General features: G+C 53.7%; 1 protein-coding gene across 11 annotated transcripts in view; it reads left to right on the forward strand.

The window, feature by feature from the left end:
* The first annotated feature begins 5608 nt into the window (after nt 1-5608).
* Nucleotides 5609-19379, forward strand: part of ARHGEF2 (Rho/Rac guanine nucleotide exchange factor 2) — a 39158-nt gene continuing 25387 nt past the window's right edge. For 5 of the 11 annotated variants that reach the window (XR_007122956.1, XM_047703922.1, XM_047703924.1 and 2 more), the window contains exons 1-5: nt 5609-5730; nt 7947-8242; nt 9454-9571; nt 17455-17572; nt 18153-18192. Coding sequence is in view for 9 of the 11 variants with exons in the window: in XM_047703922.1 (XP_047559878.1) it covers nt 7968-8242; nt 9454-9571; nt 17455-17572; nt 18153-18192 (551 nt within the window). In the remaining 2 variants the exon portion in view is untranslated. Of the gene's footprint in view, nt 5731-7946; nt 8243-8897; nt 8914-9453; nt 9572-17454; nt 17573-18152; nt 18193-19166; nt 19279-19379 lie in introns of those variants that run through there. The other 6 variants (XM_047703918.1, XM_047703920.1, XM_047703926.1 and 3 more) reach the window with 3 other exon arrangements.

A 19379-nucleotide genomic window follows, 5' to 3' on the forward strand; every position in this document is an offset into this window, starting at 1 on the left:
CCCCCACCCTCATGGAGACCACCGGAGGAGTGTGACCTGCAGGCAGTACAGATGGGGGACCCAGCCGTCATGTCCCAGACCCTCCCACCCCGGCAAACCAGCCCTCCATGCTCCACGTAGGCCAGACCTCCAGCTGGTAGTGGCTCCCCCAAACCCCACCCTGGTGCCAGGAAGAGCCAGGGGTCCAGATTTCCACGCGCTTCACAGACTAGGCCCTGGGACTCCCCCTGTAGAAAGTCTGCGGGGACCAGGTGGAGGAATTCCCAAGAAGCCAACAGGACCCCTGGGTTCTCTGGGACTTACCCTGTGACAGCCCAGAATGCTGCCCACCTCAGAGTCTGTGTCATCTGGATGCAGGTGGTTCGAGGGGAGGGTCTGCAAGGACCCCCACCCATAAAATGAGGCGGAGTCCCCTTGTGTTCTTGTGAAGCGAGGAAGAGCCCTTGGGGCTCCTGTGGTTTGGGGCCTGGCCCCGGGAAAGGACAGGGTTTTCACGTGTGATGGCAGCTGTCCCATCTGAATTCTGGGGCCAGGTCCTCTCAGCAGGGGTCGTCTAACTCAGTCCTCTGGTGTCCCTGCTCAGGACCCGGAGCAGGGCTTGTCCGGGAACCACGGCGAGTGGCAGCTGGCATGTCACCTGCACGAGGGCTGTGGGTGCAGCATTCCTGTCCCACTGCGGGCACACATGTCACTCCAGGTCCCTACTTTACAGACAGGGAGACAGGCTGCCGGCTTCCCTGTGAGGCCCTGGCTCAGGGAGCTGGCAGAGCCAGCCAGGTCCTTGACCACCAGGCGGGGAGGGCCCTAAGGTCAGGACCTCCTCTGCCAGGGGGAGTGGTGAGGGGACTCAGCCCCCAGAAGCTGGGATGGGATGGGGGCAGGGGAGCCCACACACACCCCGCCCTCCAGGCTTCCTGCCAGGGCCTGGTAATCGGCCCTCCCCTGCCCCCCCACCTGGAAGCTGCCTCTTAAAGGGACCAACAGGAGTTTTGCAGCTGAATTAGAAGACAAAGGTCCTCCCTGGCTCTAGGAGGACCCTGCTGTCAAGTAGGTTTCCAGCTGTGGGCCTTCCCCTGGGATGCTCTCTTTCTCCCCCCTCAGCTGTCCCCGACCCGCTGGAGTGAGGGGGACGGTGCCCAGAGAGTCTCCAGGTCACCCCAGCTTAGCTTCCTCCACCTGTTTCCATGTGGGCCTGAGTCCAGTGGCCACTCTCTGTTCAGGGAGTGCTGAGGTCAGGGGACCCAGGGATCTTGGGGACCTGCCACGGTATGCAAGGGGTTAAAGGCCTGGGCACAGCACCACCGGCTGGGGTGTTTGAAGTGGGGGGAGGGCTGTCTTGGATTGGAAGGAGTGTCCCCAGCTCTGACGGCAAACTCCTGGACCAGCCCCCACTGAGGTGTGGGACTGGGTTCCTAGAGAGGCTCCCTGGCTTGTCCCTGTGCTGAAGCCAGCAGCCCACAGAGGAGCAGGGTCCCCATCTTTGGGATACCTCCTGGGACCAGTGAGTTTCCCTCTTCCCTTGCCCTGGGCTCTCACCCCAGGAACGGGGATGCCCCTGGAAGCAGAGCTCCTAGAGCCCTCAACACCCAGGAAGAGGCCACGCGCAACTGTCCGGCCGGCTCCGGCTTTCAGCGCCCAGTTTTAATCAGAGAATATCGTGTCTTTGCAGGATGGTGCAAGTGTGTAAATGGGGGCTCTCAAGTTCGGCCAAGAGTTCACACTTACTCTCGGGTGACAGGTGATGCCAAGTGCATCCTTAGAAGCCTCCCGATCCCCACTCATCCGGGCTCCCCTCTCTGGGCATACCCTCGGGCACCCACTGAGAGATTTCAGGGGCCACAAGCTCCTGCCAGAGAGTGAGGGACTCCCAGCTCCCAGGTCACCTGTCCCGTCCACCTCCCACTGTGGCTGTCCCCTGAGACCTGATGGGTTCATTCCTTGGGACGCAGTGGCCAAAGTCTTCTCAGGTGTGTCCCTCTGAACCTCAGAGCCTCTCTCGCCCCACCCTTCCAGCGCGGAAAGCGGACCGTCTACCAGGGAGCGAGCAGGCTGGAGGCTGGAGAGGACTGGCGGGCCCTGCCCCAGGCTCTCCAGTCTGAGGAGCCCCTGGTAGGGTGAGTTCGCAGGCCCAGGGAGGAGAAGGCGGGCCCCTGGCTTCAGTTTGCAAACCAATTAAACAAAAAAAGTGGTCAACCTTGGAAGCCTGAAGCAGCACAATTCCTGATCCCTGAGCCTGGCGATTCCAAGAGGGGCGTTTCGGGCGGGTGTCTGGAACACCCTGACTGCTGGCTTCCGCAGAGGGAGGTGTGCTCACCGGAGAGGGCTGGGGACGCCCAGCTCTCTGGCTTTGGACTTCCTGAATTAAGTACGAACAATAACATCTATACCTCCGCCCTGTGGGTCCTGCACGCAGGTGGGCGCCTCTCAGAAGTCAGCCTGGGGGGCCTCTGGGGGGCCCAGTGGGTTAAGTGCCTGCCTTCAGCTCAGGTCATGATCTTTTTTTTTTTTTTTAAGATTTTATTTATTTATTTGACAAAGAGAGATCACAAGTAGGCAGAGAGGCAGGCAGAGAGAGGAGGAAGCAGGCTCCCAGGACCCTGAGATCATGACCTGAGCTGAAGGCAGAGGCTTGACTCACGGAGCCGCCCGGGTGCCCCAGCAGGGCATGATCTTGGTCAAGTCACGGTCAGACTCCTTCTGCCCCTCCCCCTCCCCTCGCCACTGGTGTGCTCTCTCAAATAATAGATAAAATCTTTATTTTTAATTTTAATTTTTTTAAGGATTTTATTTATGTATTTGACAGAGAGAGACACAGCGAGAGAGGGAACACAAGCAGGGGGAGTGGGAGAGGGAGAAGCAGGCTTCCCGGCAAGCTGAGAGCCCGATGCGGTAAAATCTTTAAAAAAAAATTTTTTTTTTAATTAAAAGAAAAGAAGTCATCCTGGAAGCCAATGCCGGCAGATAGACGGCTTTTGCCTGTCTTGACCCCGACACGCTAAGGTACCGACAGTGCGGGGTTTGTGCACAGACCCTCTGGGTCCTCCTCTCCAGTGAAGGCAAGGTCTGCTGAATGCACACCAGCCCTCGGCACATACCCTTGGCCTTTGGACTGTGGGAATCGGGATCCTACTGTCCAGTGGTTGGCAGGACACCTTAGCGACATCTCATGTGCTCCCCACCAAGAAACAGAGTCGTGGGAGGTTGGGGGTGGGGTGCTGGGGTCCCACCATAGAACGGGGTCAGGGGAGCGGGGCGGAACCAGCTGTGGCTCCTGCGGTTTCCTTGATCTGAGGCAAGGAGAAGCCTGGCTCTGGCCATGTCTGGGGTCACTGCTGGATTCATGACTCACTGTCCAGGGCAGAAGCAGCAGGAAGGTCACATTTTGAATCATCAAAGGCTTTTTTTTTTTTTTTTAAGATTTTATTTATTTGTCAGAGAGAGAGGAGAGCGAGCGAGCACAGGCAGACAGAATGGCAGGCAGAGGCAGAGGGAGAAGCAGGCTCCCCGCCAAACAAGGAGCCCGATGTGGGACTCGATCCCAGGACGCTGGGATCATGACCTGAGCCGAAGGCAGCTGCTCAACCAACTGAGCCACCCAGGCGTCCCTCATCAAAGGCTTTTCCATGACCCTGTCCCCCCAGGGCTGGGAGAAGCCAGCCAACCAGGACATCTGGCTCAGTCTTCCTTCCCATTCTTTATTATCTGGTTCTTTTGGGGGTCTTCTTCCTGACTGTCACCCTTGGGGAGACTCAGGACCCCAGGGCCAGGCCCAGGAAACCCCCAGGTTGTGAAGGGGGCTGAGCAGCCTCCCCCACAGTCCACTCTGCCCGGCCGGGTGGGTGCGGCGGTGGCGTTCACAGAAGCCCCGCCTGCCCTCCCCCAGTTTCTAAGATGACAGAGGGAGTAGGAAGAACAAATTCGATTTCTCTGGGAACCCATCTAATTGCCTCCTTTCTTGGGCTGGTGAAGGGGCAGACACGGGGGCGGGCATTGAAGAACAGCCGCACTGTGGGGGGCACCTGGGTGGCTCCATGGGTCAAGCCTCTGCCTTCGGCTCAGGTCATGATCCCAGAGTCCTCAGCAGGGAGCCTGCTTCCCCCTCTCTCTGGCTGCCTCTCTGCCTGCTTGTGATCTCTGTCAAAGAAATAAATAAAATCTTTAATTAAGAAAAAAAAAAAAAGAAGGGCGGCACTGGGGATGCTGTATTTCAAGAGATGACTGTGAGGGTCCCACAGGACAGTGCGGGCGCCGGAGGGAGGGGTTCCCGAGACAACGCGGGCTCTGCACAGCTTAGCTCCTCCTTCGCAGGCTCCAGTTCCTGTTTAGGAAAGGCTTTGGGACTTCAGTGCCCTGCCCCAGGCCTGATGCCCAGTGCCTGCTCGGGGTGCCCTGGACCTCAGCAGCCCCCCTTGTGCTCCTTCTTGTCCTTCCTGAGATTTGGAGACCCAGTTGCTCTAAATCAGGAGTCTGCAAACTTTTTCTGTAAAGACCCAGATACTAACTATTTTAGGCTTTGTGGGCCAGACGGTCTGTGCTGCAGCTACAACTTTGCTGCTGTAACGCCGACCCAGCCGCAGACCGTATGTTAGTGAATGAGCGGGCCGTGTTCCAAAATAGCCTTTATTTATGCTCACTGAAATCTGAATTTCATAGAATTTTTATGTGTCACAAAGTAGTGTTCTTCTTTGGATTTTCCCCCCAGCCATTTAAGAAAGATAGCAGGACAGATCTGGCCCACAGAGTCCACTAGCCGCTGCCCCTGTGACCAGAGCACTCTGCCCCCTCTTCTCCCCCAGGATCTGCTGGCCCTTCTCACCCCAGATGCTGGCTACGGCCTGTCCTTTCCATCAGAGGGCGTTCATGGCCACAAGTCCCCATCGTGCTGTGTTACTGCGCGCCCGCGAGCTCTCCAGACGTCTCGGTCTCAGACTTTTGAATAACAGAGATCTCTCTCTCTCTCTCTCCCTGTGTGCTCCCGTCCCAGCACCCCGGTGTGCCCCACAAAGTACGGGTGACCCGTGTGGTCAGTGGACAGCCCCCACTCCGAGCAGGGGCAGGAGATGCTGATGGTGTGCGCTGCTGGGGAAACCGTTCAATCCAGAGACAAGAAGATAAAGCGACTTCTTAGAACCCCTTCCTGCTTTCCTCCCAGGCCTTCCTCTGGAGCATCTGACCCCAGACCTATTTCAGAGTGTCCTATCTCTGCTCCGCAGAAGTGGGTAGTGACATGATGGGATCTCATTTGGGGGCTAAATAAAGCCATTGTGCGAGAGCCAGCCCTGGCCACTGCCCGGCACCATTTCCTGAGCTCCAGAGGCTGGGGGAGCCGGGAGGGGCCTGGTGGGAGCTGGCGGAGGAGAGGGAAGAAGGCAACCATGCGGGCAGCTTGCATCTCAGAAAGTGGAAGGAGGAATGTCTCCGGGAGGGGCTGAGGGTGCCCTGCTACACCTCATCCCTCTGAGGGACAGAATGGGCATTATTGACATTGTGGAGTGGAGGGGCGGGGTTGAGAGACCAGGACAAATGGAGAGAAACGGAATGAAGATATGAGGCAGAAGGAGCCCCATCGGGTACATTTGCACAGAGGGCGGAGGCCGGGAATGAGTGACGCAGGCGCTGGGCAAAGGTGGGTCTCCCAGAAGAGGCCAGACTCCAGCTGGTCGGAGCCCGAGGAAGAAGGGTGGGATTTCAGGACCAGAGCCCCTGTCTACCACATACCCTCTGCAGCAGGTAGCATCCCCAGGGACAGAGGGGAGGAAATGCTTCCCACCAAATCCAGCGCCACACACCCCACTGGGGCGGGCATAGTAGACAGAAGCTGGGGCTGGTGACTCCGGCCCGTCGGCCTCTTTAGTGAGGTCTCTGCCCCGTTTCCAGCTCCCCTTGCTCCTCTGTTCCCAGGGAGCACCCCAGGTCCTCTTCTAGCCTCCACCCCAGCCTCTCACAATACTTTGTGTGCCATTTCCCCCTCCTTTCCCCCGACCACCAGCTCTGGAGACCCTTAGAGGGCAGGCTGAGGCTCTGGCCCTCGGACTGTGCCGCACTGGCTGTGGCGCAGCCCGTCCCATTTCTAGCCGACAGGTCAGGTGCACCAGGCCGTGTTTGCAGACGCAGAGAGAGTGGACTTGTCCTGGCGGCTGGCTGCGGGCCCCACGCCCACCCCCACCCCTGTGGCTCCCCGGTGTGAGGAGCAAGGCCCAGCTTTCCAGGCCTCTCCCTTCCCCCTCTGTCCCCAGAGCCGTTGGTGGGGCCGCAGGTGCACCTGCCTTGGCCCGTGCACTCACCCCCTTCCTTCCTTGCTGTGGCGGGGACTGCAAAAGGGCCTCTCTCTGGTGCTGGGTGGAGCGAGGGTTGGGGACAGGTTGTAGGGACAGTAGGAAGAGTGGCTTGAAGGAACCGCCTTCTGACAATGGGACTTCTGGTGTGGATGGTGAGGAGTAAGGTGACAGAGGGAGGCTGGGTGCCCTCGTGGAGAGCCTGTGAGTGGGGGGAGGACTCTGGCTCCCCGCTTGCTGGTCCTTCGGGGCCCTCCCAGCAGCTCCACTAGGAGACTCCAGCTAGCAGAAGACCCCGCGGGGACAGGGCCTAGGAGACAGCAGCACAGGGACCGGCAGGAAAGGAGAGGTCCCGCCCGCCCCCACCACCTCTGGTCCTTGGTACCTCATTGAGGAGTGGGGCGTCTCAGCTTCAACTTTAAGAGCTCCTGAGGGTTCTTAACTCTGAGACACACTGAGGCCGGCCCCGAGGGCCGCCAGGTGCGGGAGCGTTGGGCGCCAAGAATAGTGCCCACGTCGGGGACAGAAGACACTTCCAGGTGGCAGCCAGTGGTGCCCAGTGCACTGCTTCTGAAGAGAAGACTTTCAGCTCTGTTCCTTCCACATGACCAGCCTTGGAGGGGCGAAACCAGATGCTCTTTTGTGAACTGTCCTCCCCGCCCCTCTGTCTGCCTAGACTCCCCCCTTGAAGCCAACCACTCACCCCTCTAGACCTCTCAAGGGCCACTCACTCCCTTCGGTTCCCTCTTCCTGAGTTTCTTTTCTTTTTTTTAATTAAAGATTTTATTTATTTATTTGACAGAGATCACAAGTAGGCAGAGAGGCAGGCAGAGGGAGTGGGAAGTAGGCTTCCCGCTGAGCAGGGAGCCCTATTCGGGGCTCCATCCCAGGACCCTGAGATCATGACCTGAGCCAAAGGCAGATGCTTAACCCACGGAGCCACCCTGGCGCCCCTCTTCCTGAGCTTTCTAAGGAGCTACGAGCTCTGGGGCGCCTGGGTGGCTCCGTGGGTTAAGCCGCTGCCTTCGGCTCAGGTCATGATCTCAGGGTCCTGGGATCGAGTCCCGCATCAGGCTCTCTGCTCAGCGGGAAGCCTGCTTCCCTCTCTCTCTCTCTCTCTCTGCCTGCCTCTCCGTCTACTTGTGATCTCTCTCTGTCAAATAAATAAATAACATCTTTAAAAAAAAAAAAAAAAGGAGCTACGAGCTCACTCCTTCCACAGCCCACAGCCTTCTGCGTACCTCACTGGCCACTACGGCCACTCAGTCATCTGTGATTTGGGCTTCTGTCTCTGCACACGCACACGTGTGCACACACGTGTGCACGCGCGCACACACTCCTGCAAACACACGCACACGCGTGCGTGCACAAGGGCTGTGAATTCCTTAAGGACAGGAATGGTATCTGTCTCTTTGCTTGGCTGGGTTTTCTGCTGTGCTGGTCAGTGCTCAGGACATGGGAGCATCCTGGGGGAACGAGGATGTCCTCACGCCCTGGAGAGAGCACTGGGCTGGGAGTCAGCGAAGCTGCTTGCCCCTCTGGGCTCTGGGCCAGCCACGCCCCAGCGCCTGGGGAAAGGAAGGGTTGGCTGTGATAACCCCCCAACCCCTCCTCCATCCCAGGATTCCAGGATTCTAGAACTCCTCTCGCCCCTTTGTCTTCTTGACTCAGACTGGCCCGTGGGTGCCTCCCATGAACGGAGACGTCCCAGAGGTGTTCCTCGCAGGCGGAGACCTGGTGTCCCAAGGCCACACTCGCCGCTGCCTGTCTGCAGTCGAGTCCAGAGAGCAGCTGGAGGAAGACAAGGAGGAAGAGGAGGAGGAGGAGGGAAAAACAGAGAAGGGAGATGGCTTCCACGCTGTACCCCTCCGGAGGTCGGGGGCCTTCCGTGCCCATGGCCACAACCACAGCCCGTTCAAAAGACATAGCTGGGGGCCAGGCAGGGAGCACCAGGATCCACTGAGCAGGTAACCCCCGTGGGCCCCTGCCCCTCCTTTCCTCAAGTCCCAGACCCTGGAGAAAGGGGTTAGGCAGGGATGCCGGGAGCTGAGGACACCTGGGCCCTGGCCCTCCCTGGAGAGTCTGAACCCTGCCTGTTTCTGGCTTTTGGGGGAGATGACCCTGCTTTTCAAAGTGCGGCCCCCCTCGCTCCTCTCTGGCTGGTCTGGGGGCAGGTGGGGGAGGCCGTGGAGGGGAAGGGACAGGCCATATTGCCTCCACCTCCCACTCTGGGTTTCACTGACCCATAGAGCTGGACGGGACTCAGGGATCGTGGGGCCCAAACTTGTCCCTGTGCAGCTGAGGGAAGTGAGCCCAGAGAGCTTTGGAGACTCCTTGGGCAGCGTCCCTGGGCTGGGGCATTGCTGGTTCTAGGCTGACCCAGACGCAGGATGTCATAAGCATGTCCGTACAGCCGGCACAGGGCGGGGGGAGGTCTGTGAGCGTCTTTCTGCTTGGCCGAAGACGGAGACCAGCTCTCCTCCTCTTCTGGAAAACCCCCAACCACTTCCCCAAAGACAGGGGAAGTCAGAGAGAAGGTCTGGGGGTCAACATGGAGAACTCAGTGTAACGGGCCTCTGAGAGGAAGGGCACTGACTGCTCTGGCCGTGGTCCCCAGGGGCAGGTTTGCTCAGCTCAGGTGAGTAGACCAAGCTCCTGGGCCCAGCTGGCTGAGCTGGGGGGAGGAGAGGACCCTGTGCTGGGTCCCTGAACGGACTCAGCTGGGAAGCCTGGCCCACAGGGCTCATGGAACCTTCCAGAGAGCAGCCTGTCGGAGGCAGAGATGCCCTGGGGATCCCCATGGGGGGCCAGCTGTATCGCAGGGTCTTTGAGGGGTCACCTTTCGCCATCAGGCACTGATTCTGCCCCTTGGACTTTGGAGGGGCAAAGCTGGGCATCAGAATCCGGGCAAGGAATGAGACTGCAGCTTGCCGTGGGGTCTGGCGAGCACCAGTGTCCTTTCCGAGGACAGTACTGCCCCGTGGCCAGCAGGGGCCACCCTTGCCCGCAGCTTCGCAAAAGCACAGCCCCCCCCCCCCCCCCCCCGCCCCCCAAAGGCCCAGTTTGGGTCTGGGCTGCATCTGTGCCATCAGGAAGGGCCCGGTGGGGCGGTGTCCCTCCCTGGTGCCCGTCACTAACCACTAGGCACTGAGGGCAGTGGTGACAATGTGTGTTTCAGGCACGAACTGCAGGCACCGGGATGCACAGGCGCCAGGGAGGCCACCTTGCTGCAGAGCCGAGAGGAGCTGGACAACTTTCTGGGACCACAGTGCCAAGGCAGTCAGCCCGCCCACGCGGTATGGACAAGCGTCCCCACGGAGGCCAGAGCCTTCTCCCCGTCTCCTGCCCCCTTGCTTGTCCAGCCACCGCTCTGTGCCCCTTCTGTCCTGCCAGCTGCCGGGTCTCTCTGTGCCCGGACCTCGTCCCAACTCCGACTCACTGAGGCTGTGTCTGCTGTGTGTAGCCCTCTGTCCGCCTCCCCGGGTCCGCGCGCCCGGTCCCCCACTCCTGGTGTCCTGCCCCTGCCTCTCTCTCTACGACTCGCTGTCCCCACCTTTCTGAGTCTGAGCTCTGCACTGATGTGGGCCTCTCTGCTCCTCTCATGAAAAGGCCCCTGTTCCCCTAATTGTGATAACCACTTCTTTCTGTGGGCCCCACATTTCTCAGCTTGGAGCCCAACTTAGAATGTGTGGGATGAAACCAGGCGTCTCATGCCCTGAAAGGCAGTGATCTCTAACAAGAGAATCATAGACTGGTGAATGAGAAGGGGCACAGAGTCTGCCCTGCCTTCTGGCTTAAGGGAACGCATCTGGCGGATCTCAAGCCAGGACCTAGGGACCCCTGGGGATACACAGGCCTTTAGGGGCACCTCTGGATCGGCCAAGCTCAGTCCTTCCAGCTCCTCCTCTAGCTGGCCAGGGACCCCAACACCAGCCTCCTAGGGCCAGCCTGTGGCTTGGGGGAGAGGGCAAGGGAGATGGGCCGCTGCAGGCAGTGGCTGGACCCTTCTCATCCCGCCGGCATCCCCACGGACCCCCCCACCACAGCGCGGTGCTGTAGGAGGAACAGGGTGGGGAGGCAGACCAGCTTCCAGATCCTTCACGTACCTGCTAGAGGACCTAGCTCATCTCTCCAAAACTCAGGATAATAAAAACTGTCTTTTAAAGTTATGATTATTTTGAGGGGCGCCTGGGTGGCTCAGATGGTAAGGCGTCTGCCTTCAGCTCAGGTCATGATCCCAGGGTCCTGCTCAGCATGGAGTCCACTTCTGCCCCTCTGTCCCCACTGCCTGCCCTACTTGTGCCTCTCAGTCTCTCTGTCAAATAAATAAAATCTTTTAACCATTAAATTAAATTAAATTTAAATTTAAATTAAATAGTTATGATTATTTTGAAAAGAAAAACAAAAAAGGAAGGAAGTTCAAGGCCCAGTACAGAGGCTGGCCCTCAGGCTGAGCTCGAGGACACGCAGATCCTCTCCCCTGCTCTCCCTCAGCCCCACCTGCTCCCTACCTTCCTGCCCTGCTCTCGTTCCTCCCCTCCCCTCCCCTCTCCTCTCCCCTCTCCTCTCCTCTCCTCTCCTCTCCTCTCCTCCTCTTTAAGCCCTCCCCCTTGTGTTTCTCCCTGTCTGCCTGTTGCTGTTTTTGTTTCTTCCTCCAGAGCCAGTGCATACAAACACCACCGAGGTCTAGTGGCCAAAAGCTCCAGGCTCACGAGGGTGGCCCTCGGCCTGCAGAGGGGGGGCCTGGGGCTCCCAGGAGGTATTCTGTGTGGCCAATGCAGAACGGACCCCTCTAAGACTCAGTCAGTAGAGCACGTGACTCTTAATCTCCAGGTCGTGAGTTCCAGCCCCACATTGGGCCTAGAGATAACATTAAAAAAAAAAAAAAAAAAAAAAAAAGAGGGGTGTCTGCGTGGCTCAGTGGGTTAAAGCCTCTGCCTTTGGCTCAGGTCATGATCCCAGGGTCCTGGGATCAAGCCCCGCATCAGGCTCTCTGCTCAGCAGGGAGCCTGCTTCTCCCTCTGCCTCTCTGCCTCCTTGTGATCTCTGCCTGTCAAATAAATAAATAAAATCTTTAAAAAAAAAAAGAAAAAAAAAGAAAAAATGGGCAGAGGATCTGAATAGACATTTTATTAAAAAAAAAAAAGATTCAGATGTCTTTTTTTCCTTCTTCTTAACCAGACGCCACACCCAACGTGGGGCTGGAACTCAGGACCCTGAGATCAAGAGTTGCAGGCTCCGCCCCAACTGAGCCCTCCAGGCTTCTCCTAGGTTCAGACTCTTAAGTGGGGCCTGCGCTCTTCCCTTTGCCAGAGTGACTAGGACGCCCTGCTGTATTTCCCTTTCTGTCTCTCTCTCTCTCTTTGTTTTTAAGATTTTATATTTATTTATTAAAAGATTTTATTTATTTATTTGACAGATCACAAGTAGGCAGAGAGGCAGGCAGAGAGAGAGAGAGGGAAGCAGGCTCCCGCTGAGCAGAGAGCCCGATGCGGAGCTTGATCCCAGGACCCTGGGATCATGACCTGAGCCCAAGGCAAAGGCTTTAACCCACTGAGCCACCCAGGTGCCCCTAAGATTTTATTCTTAAGTCATCTCTATCCCCAACATGGGGCTCAAACCCAGAACCCTGAGATTAAGAGTCCCTTGCCGCACCAGCTGAGCCAGCCAGGCGACCCTCCCTTTCATCTTTAAGTCCGTGTTTGAAATCGAATGCCCAGTAAGTCAGCCCCCACCTCTAGCCCTCGAACACCACCAATGCCTGGGGGGTCTTGGTCTTGCCTTTGTCCGCTCTGCTGTTCCCTCACCTGCCCCACCAGAGATAATCACTACCTTGAATTTTCTTTATAACCCATCCACATTTTTTATAGTTTAACACAAATATATATACATTACCTAATAATATGTTAATTTTAAATTTTAAAATTAATTTTAAAACAGTGATGTTACGTGGTACATAATGGTCTATAATCTGCATTTTCAGTCCACACTGTATCTAATTTTTATCAATGTGTTGCCGACAGTTCCGGTTTATTCATTCTCATCCCACTCTGTCCTCGAACGTGTAGATAATGTCCGCTCTGTTGTCCCAAGCAGTGTCACCGTGAACCTGCTGTGATCAGTCTTCTGGCGCACATTCGTTAAGCGTTTCCCGAGGGCAGACACCTCGGTGGGGGGAGCTGTGGGGTGACAGCGCGCCTCAAACTTACAAGATCATGGCAGACTGTTTCCTCCCCCTCGGAAGTATGGGAGAGGTCCTCTTGATCCTCATCTTTCCCAGCATTCAGAGGCATGAGACCTCGTAATGCTGCCAGGCTAGTGATTATAAACCTCACTGAAGCACTGACCTTGACGGTGCGCGCGACGCGTGCTATTAAGCATCTTCTCCTGTGCACACAGGTCCTTTGTGTTTCCTCTTCCTGTCTTCTTCTGTGTTTCCTCTTCCTGTCTCTGCCCATGTCTCCCCTTTGTTGTTATATACATTGCAGTGATCTTTTCACCACATGGAGAAAAATGGTTTGTCTTTCCCTTCTCCTGTGGTGACTTTACATAAACAGAACTTCCTAATTTTTTTTTTTTATTTTTAAATATTTTCCTTTTAAAGAATCTCTACACCCCACGTGGGGTTCAAACTCACAACCCCCACATCAGGATTCACATGCTCCACCAACTGGGGCAGCCAAGCACCCCTGAATTTCCTTTTTTTTTTAAGATTATTTATTTATTTATTTTCAGACAGAGATCACAAGTAGGCAGAGGGGCAGGGAGAGAAAGAGGAGGAAGCAGGCTCCCCGCTGAGCAGAGAGCCCGATGCGGGACTCGATCCCAGGACCCTGGGATCATGACCTGAGTCGAAGGCAGAGGCTTTAACCCACTGAGACACCCAGGCGCCCCGCACCCCTGAATTTCTTAATTTTTAAAAAGTAAACATTTATCGAAGTATAACATGTATACAAAACATGCATTAAAACATGTTTGAGATTTTAATTGGAATTGTAATGAATCTAGAGAATAATTTAGGGAAAGTTGACATCTGTATAATGTTGCTTCTTCCTTTCCATGAAGATAATATACCTCTCTAATTTCTTTTTTTTTTTTCCCATACAGACCTTGTGGATATAGATGTATTCTTAGGTATATATATATTTTTAAGATTTTATTCTTAGGTATATTATACTTCTTTTGTTGTTTTAAATTTTAGTCATTCTGGTGGATGTCTTAGAGGTATCTCATTATGGTTTTAATTTGCATGTCCCTGTTGAAACAGTTTGTTGGGCATTTTTCTTTCTTTCTTTTTTTTTTTTTTTTTTTGAGAGAGATTGAGAGAGAGAGAGAGAGAGAGAGACCATGGTGGGGGAGGGGTAAGGGCTAGGGAGAGAGAGAGAGAATCCCAAGGAGACTACAAGCACAGCACTGAATCTGATGTGGGGATTAACCCTGAGAAAACAACATGAGCTGAAATCAGATGTTTAACAGAATAAGCCATCCAGGCACCCCACTTATTCATATTCTTATTGGCCATGTATATATCATCTTTTGTGAAATATCTGTCCAAGCCTTTATTCACTTTTTATTTATTTATTTATTATTTTTTAAAGATTTTATTTATTTATTTGACAGACAGAGATCACAAGTAGGCAGAGAGGCAGGCAGAGAGAGAGAGAGGAGGAAGCAGGCTCCCCGCAGAGCAGAGAGCCCGATGTGGGGCTCGATCCCAGGACCCTGAGATCATGACCCGAGCCAAAGGCAGAGGCTTAACCCACTGAGCCACCCAGGTGCCCCCTTTATTCACTTTTTAAAAAAAGATTCTATTTTATGGGGTTCCTGGGTGACTCAGCCATTAAGCATATGCTTTTGGCTTGGGTCCTGATCTGGGAGTCCTGGGATCAGGCCCCACATCAGGCTCCCTGCTCAGTGGGAAGCCCGCTTCTCCCTCTCCCTCTCACCCAGCTTGTGTTCCCTCTCTCACTGTCTCTGTCTCTGTCAAATAAATAAATAAAATCATTTTTTAAAATTCTACTTTATGGGGCACCTAGATGGCTCAGTTTTTGGACTTCTGCCTTTGGCTCAGGTTATGGTCTCAGGGTCCTGGGATTGAGCCCCGAATCAGGCTCCCTGCTAGGCAGGAAGCCTTCTTCTCCCTCTCCCATTCCCACTGCTTGTGCTCCCTCTCTCTGTGTGTCTCTATCTGTCAAATAAATAAAGTCTTAAAAAATAATTAAAAAAAAAGGAAAAAAGTCTATTTTATTTATTTGACACAGAGAGAGAGAGAGAGAGAGAGAGAGAGTGCAAGCAGGGGTAGTGGCAGCTGACTCCCTCCTGAGCAAGGAGCCTGAGGGGGTCTCAATCCCAGGACCTTGGGTTCATGACCTGAGCTGAAGGCAGAGGCTTTAACCCACTGAGCCACCCAAGCACCCTATACTCATTTATCTTGCTAAACTCTCTCTTGTTTCTTGTTATTATATATATTTTTAATGGAATCCTCCTTTTTAAAAAAATATTTTATTTATTTATTTGACAGACAGGAATCACAAGTAGGCGGAGAGGCAGGCAGAGAGAGAGGGGGAAGCAGGCTCCCTGCTGAGGAGAACCTGATGTGGGGCTGAGGCTCGATCCCAGGACTCCTGGGATCATGACCTGAGCCAAAGGCAGAGGCTTTAACCCACCCACTGAGCCATCCAGGTGCCCCTGTTATTACAATTTTTTAAAAGATTTTATTTAGGGCGCCTCATATCAGTGAGATCATATGATAATTGTCTTATGATAATTGTCTTTCTCTGACTTATTTCGCTTAGCATAATACCATCTAGTTCCATCCACGTCATTGCAAATGGCAAAATTTCATTTTTGATGGCTGCACAGTATTCCATTGTAGACATATACCACATCTTTATCCATTCATCTGTCGATGGACATCTATGGCCTGGTGCATTTTGTTTTATTTATAGAAAGATTAATTAACTACCAATTCCATTTCTTTAATAGGACCATTCAGACTTTCTATTTCTTCTAGACTTAATTTTATTAAGTTATATATAGATACACATACACATTTTTATAGGGAATTTTGTTTGCATTTTCAAAATTGCTATCATCAGGACGCCTGGGTGACTTGGTTGGTTAAGTGTCTGCCTTCAGCTCAGGTCATGATCCCAGAGTCCCAGGATCAAGTCCTACATCACCCAACGGGGAGTCTCTGACCCTGCCCTTCTCGTGCATGTCTTCCCTCTCTCTCACTCTTTCTCTCTCAAATAAATAAATAAAACCTTTTCTATTTTTAGAGAAAATTTTATATCACCACTCATCAATTATTAATTTTGAATCAAAAGCACTTAGTTTAATAAAAGTATAAATAAAATCTTTCAAAAAATTGCTATCATCAAGTTGTGGGCAGTCTTCTCCTGCTTTCCCTTTTTTCTTTTTTTAAAGATTTTATTTATTTGACAGAGAGAGAGATCACAAGTAGGCAGAGAGGCAGGCAGAGGTGGGGGGGGAGCAGGCTCCCCGCTGAGCAGAGAACCCGATGCGGGGCCCAATCCCAGGACCCTGAGATCATGACCTGAGCTGAAGGCAGCGGCTTAACCCACTGAGCCCCCCAGGTGCCCCTTCTCCTGCCTTTCCAATCACTGGGTCTGCCCCACATTCTTCCTCAGTTTGTCCCTTCCCTCAGTCTGCCCATCTTACTGGAGGTTTGTCTACAACTTTTGGCTTTATTGATCCTGTTTTGTGTTTACTGCTCTGTTGATTTCTGCCTTTTTAATTTTTTTTTTTTTTTAATGTAATCTTTCTGCCCAACATGAGGCTCAAACTCACCTCCCTGAGATCGTGATTCACATCCTTGGCCAAATGTGTCACCCAGATGCCCTGCTTTCCGCTTTTATCCATACTGTATCCTTCCTTCTGCTTTCTCTGAGCTTGTTCTGTTCTTTTTCTAACCTTTTGAAGTTGACCTAGTTCATTAATTTTCAGCTTTTAAAATTTTTTGATATAAACATTTTAAGGCTATGAATTCCTTCCAAAAAACTACTTTGGCCATTTCCACAAGTTTTGCTCTGTGGTTCTAAAGTATTTTCATTATTATTGTTATAAAATATCTTTTTAAAGAGATTTTATGGTTTATTTTTTAATTTTTTAAGATTTTATTTCATTTACTGTTGTTATAAAATATCTTTATTTTTGAGATTATATTTTTAAGTACTCTGTACACCCAACATGTGGCTCCGAGATCATGACCTGAGCCAGAGGCAGATGCTTCACTTACTGAGTCCCCCAGGCGCTCCTAGTTTTACGTGTTTTAAACTTTATATGAATGTAATCATACAGGACATGCCTTTTTTGTGTCTTGACTCTTTCCGTCACTGTTGTGCTTGTGAGATTCACCCTTATTGTTAGGCAAGCTACAGCGTGTTTCGTTTTCTCTGTTGACAAGAACTTTGATGTGTTACACCCCGGGTCCCTTATCCTGTCCATTGGAAAGGGATTTCTGGCTTGTTTCCTGTGGTCTCTATGATACAGGTGATTTGAAATGTGTTGAAATTTGCCTTATGACCTGATACGTGACCAGTTTTTGTAATGCTTCATGTAGGCTTGAGAAAAACATTTATTTCCGAAGGGTTGGGTGTGTGGTTCATGAATGTTCCTGCTCCCTTTTGTCTTACCCCCAGGCTGTCTCAGTCGTGTCCTTTCCTTTTTATTACCTGCCTGGCCTCTATAGTTTGAGTCTGTCGTGTCTGGAAACCCTTTGGGGTACATTTTTTCTTTTTATTTATTTGACAGACAGATCACAAGTAGGCAGAGAGGCAGGCAGAGAGAGAGGAGGAAGCAGGCTCCCCGCCGAGTGGAGAGCCCAATGTGGGGCTTGATCCCAGGACTCTGGGATCATGACCCGAGCTGAAGGCAGAGGCTTAACCCACTGAGCCCCCCAGGCGCCCCTGGGGTACAATTTTCCTAAGTGATTCTCTGTGCTGGCTTGAGCTGCAGCAGAAGGCTGAAGGCTAAGTGGCAGGAATGACTTGCCAGGGATTCCCGGTGGAATGTCGCAATGTCGCAGATGTGGGGAGTACAGAGAGGGTGGGAGGCCTGAGGGTGTGAGGTAGGCCCTCTGCGGGAAAGTAGGAGCACAGAGAGCGGAAGTGGGATGAAGCCTGACCTCCTGTGGGGGTTCTCCACGTGATTCTAGGATCAGAATTGCTGTCATCCGTCTGTTGGCACTTTGGCCCACTCGGCCCCTGGCGTGCTCTCCAAGTCTGTATCCATGAGTGGCATCAGTAGCCTCTTGGGATGCTCTGATCCAGCTGGTGAGTGGGGGTGGAGAGCGAGGCAGCGCTGGCCCCTTCCCTCTTCCGTCTTGCCACCACCCCTCCAGTGCGGCCGGACGTTCCTGGGTTCCGTTTAACCACACACCCTTGGCAACACCAAAATGCTTCTGTTCCAGTGAGAGATCTGAATTCAGGACTTTGGCATTCTAAGACTCTCCTTCCAATGAAGGAGGACATAAGACAGATTGCGGATCCCCAGCTCCCCCTGTCCCTGGAGAGGGAGGACACTAACCTGTGATGGACCTTGTCCTCAGGAGGACGCCCTGCGAGCTGGGAGCTGGGGTGAAAGCTCTGCTCTCTCCGTTCCCAGAAGCAGGAGTGAGACGTCCATCCTCCACCCCTGCTCTGCAGAGCCCTCCCTCTCCGCTCAGTTCCCTGGTTTCTTGGTCCCTCAGCTCTGGTCCACTCAGACCCCAACTCCTTCCCTCCTCCCAAGCACCGGCCCCCAGGAACTGCTGCGGGAGCACCTGCAGCTTGGGAACCTGACCTGGGTGGAGGGGGCGGGGGTGTCTTTGTCTGGCTTTAGCCAGACACCTCTCGTCTCCTTCTGTGTTGGCAGGGACCTTACGCCAGTCCTCCGCCGCTGCCCTCAGCCAAAGGTAAGTTTGGGAGACCCGCAGCCCTTCAAAGGCCTTGCTGGAAGAGGGGTGATGGGCCTGGACCACGGATGTTGTAACTCCAAGGGTCTCTGCTTCCTGAAACGTCACTCCCCTTAACATTTTTTTAAAAAGATATTTATTTAGACCAGGTGCATGTGAGTGGTGGGGAGGGGCAGAGGGAGAGGGAGAGGGAGAACCTCAAGAAGACTCTGCGCTGAGTGGGGAGCCCGATGGCGGCCTTGATCTTTCGACCCTGAGATCATGACCTGAGCCAGAATCAAGGGTGGGACACAACCTCTGAGCCACCCATGCGCCCCTCCCCTTAACATTTCTGTTCAAAACCCTCCAAATGTCCCTCTCTCTGAGCTGCCCAAGAATTCGCCCTCTTCTCATTCTTCAGCCAAGGAAGAGTTAGAAATTTCCTAGCAACTCCATTGGATAGTAAGGCAATTAGGTAAAGACAAGTTGTATCCAGACCCCAGGTGGTCAGAGGAATAAGACAGCGGGACTCGTTTGCTGTTGTCACTGACAGAGTGCTGAGTGGGCAGATGGGCTGTTGGACCGTCCCACGGAGAGACGGTGGTCAAGGACCCCACGGACAGCTTTGGAGGCTCAGATCATTGACCAATGGGGAGTGGCTGGGGAGGGCAGGGGCTGCAGGCCTAGCTCAGGAATTGTGGTGGAGTCTGGGAAATTTTTGTGGCCATGAAAATCAGTGGATCGAATCAGCACCTGTCTCTTTGGCTCCTGCCACCCAAGCCGGGCCGGAGTGGCTTGGCCCTCCAGATAGTGCTGCCGAACCCGCTGGCCGTGGCCCTTTAAGATGCCGAGCTCGGATCCATGTCCTGAAGACCTCCGGCTGACACATCCTCCTGGCTCTGGGTTTGGGATTAGCTCATGGGATGGGGCTGATGAAATCCCAGGAAATCCACTCCTTATTGGCTTCAGGCCCAGAGGCCCTTTCCAGACACACAGAGGGTCGCACAGAGGCGCTTGTGTTTTGAGGCGAGCATGGAGCATGGCGCTCTGGAGAGCCCTCGCCCTGCATCGGCCCCTGGGGAGCAGAGCAAGAGGAGACTGAGTTAGGTAGGAGGGTAGGGGAGGAAGCCTGGAGTCCTCCTCACAGACAGAGGGGCCTGACCACATCTGTCTGCATCTGAGAAGTGGGGGTGGGCTGTGGGGTCCCT

The sequence above is a fragment of the Lutra lutra genome, chromosome 15, assembly GCF_902655055.1.
Source record: "Lutra lutra chromosome 15, mLutLut1.2, whole genome shotgun sequence".
Taxonomy (NCBI): domain Eukaryota; kingdom Metazoa; phylum Chordata; class Mammalia; order Carnivora; family Mustelidae; genus Lutra; species Lutra lutra.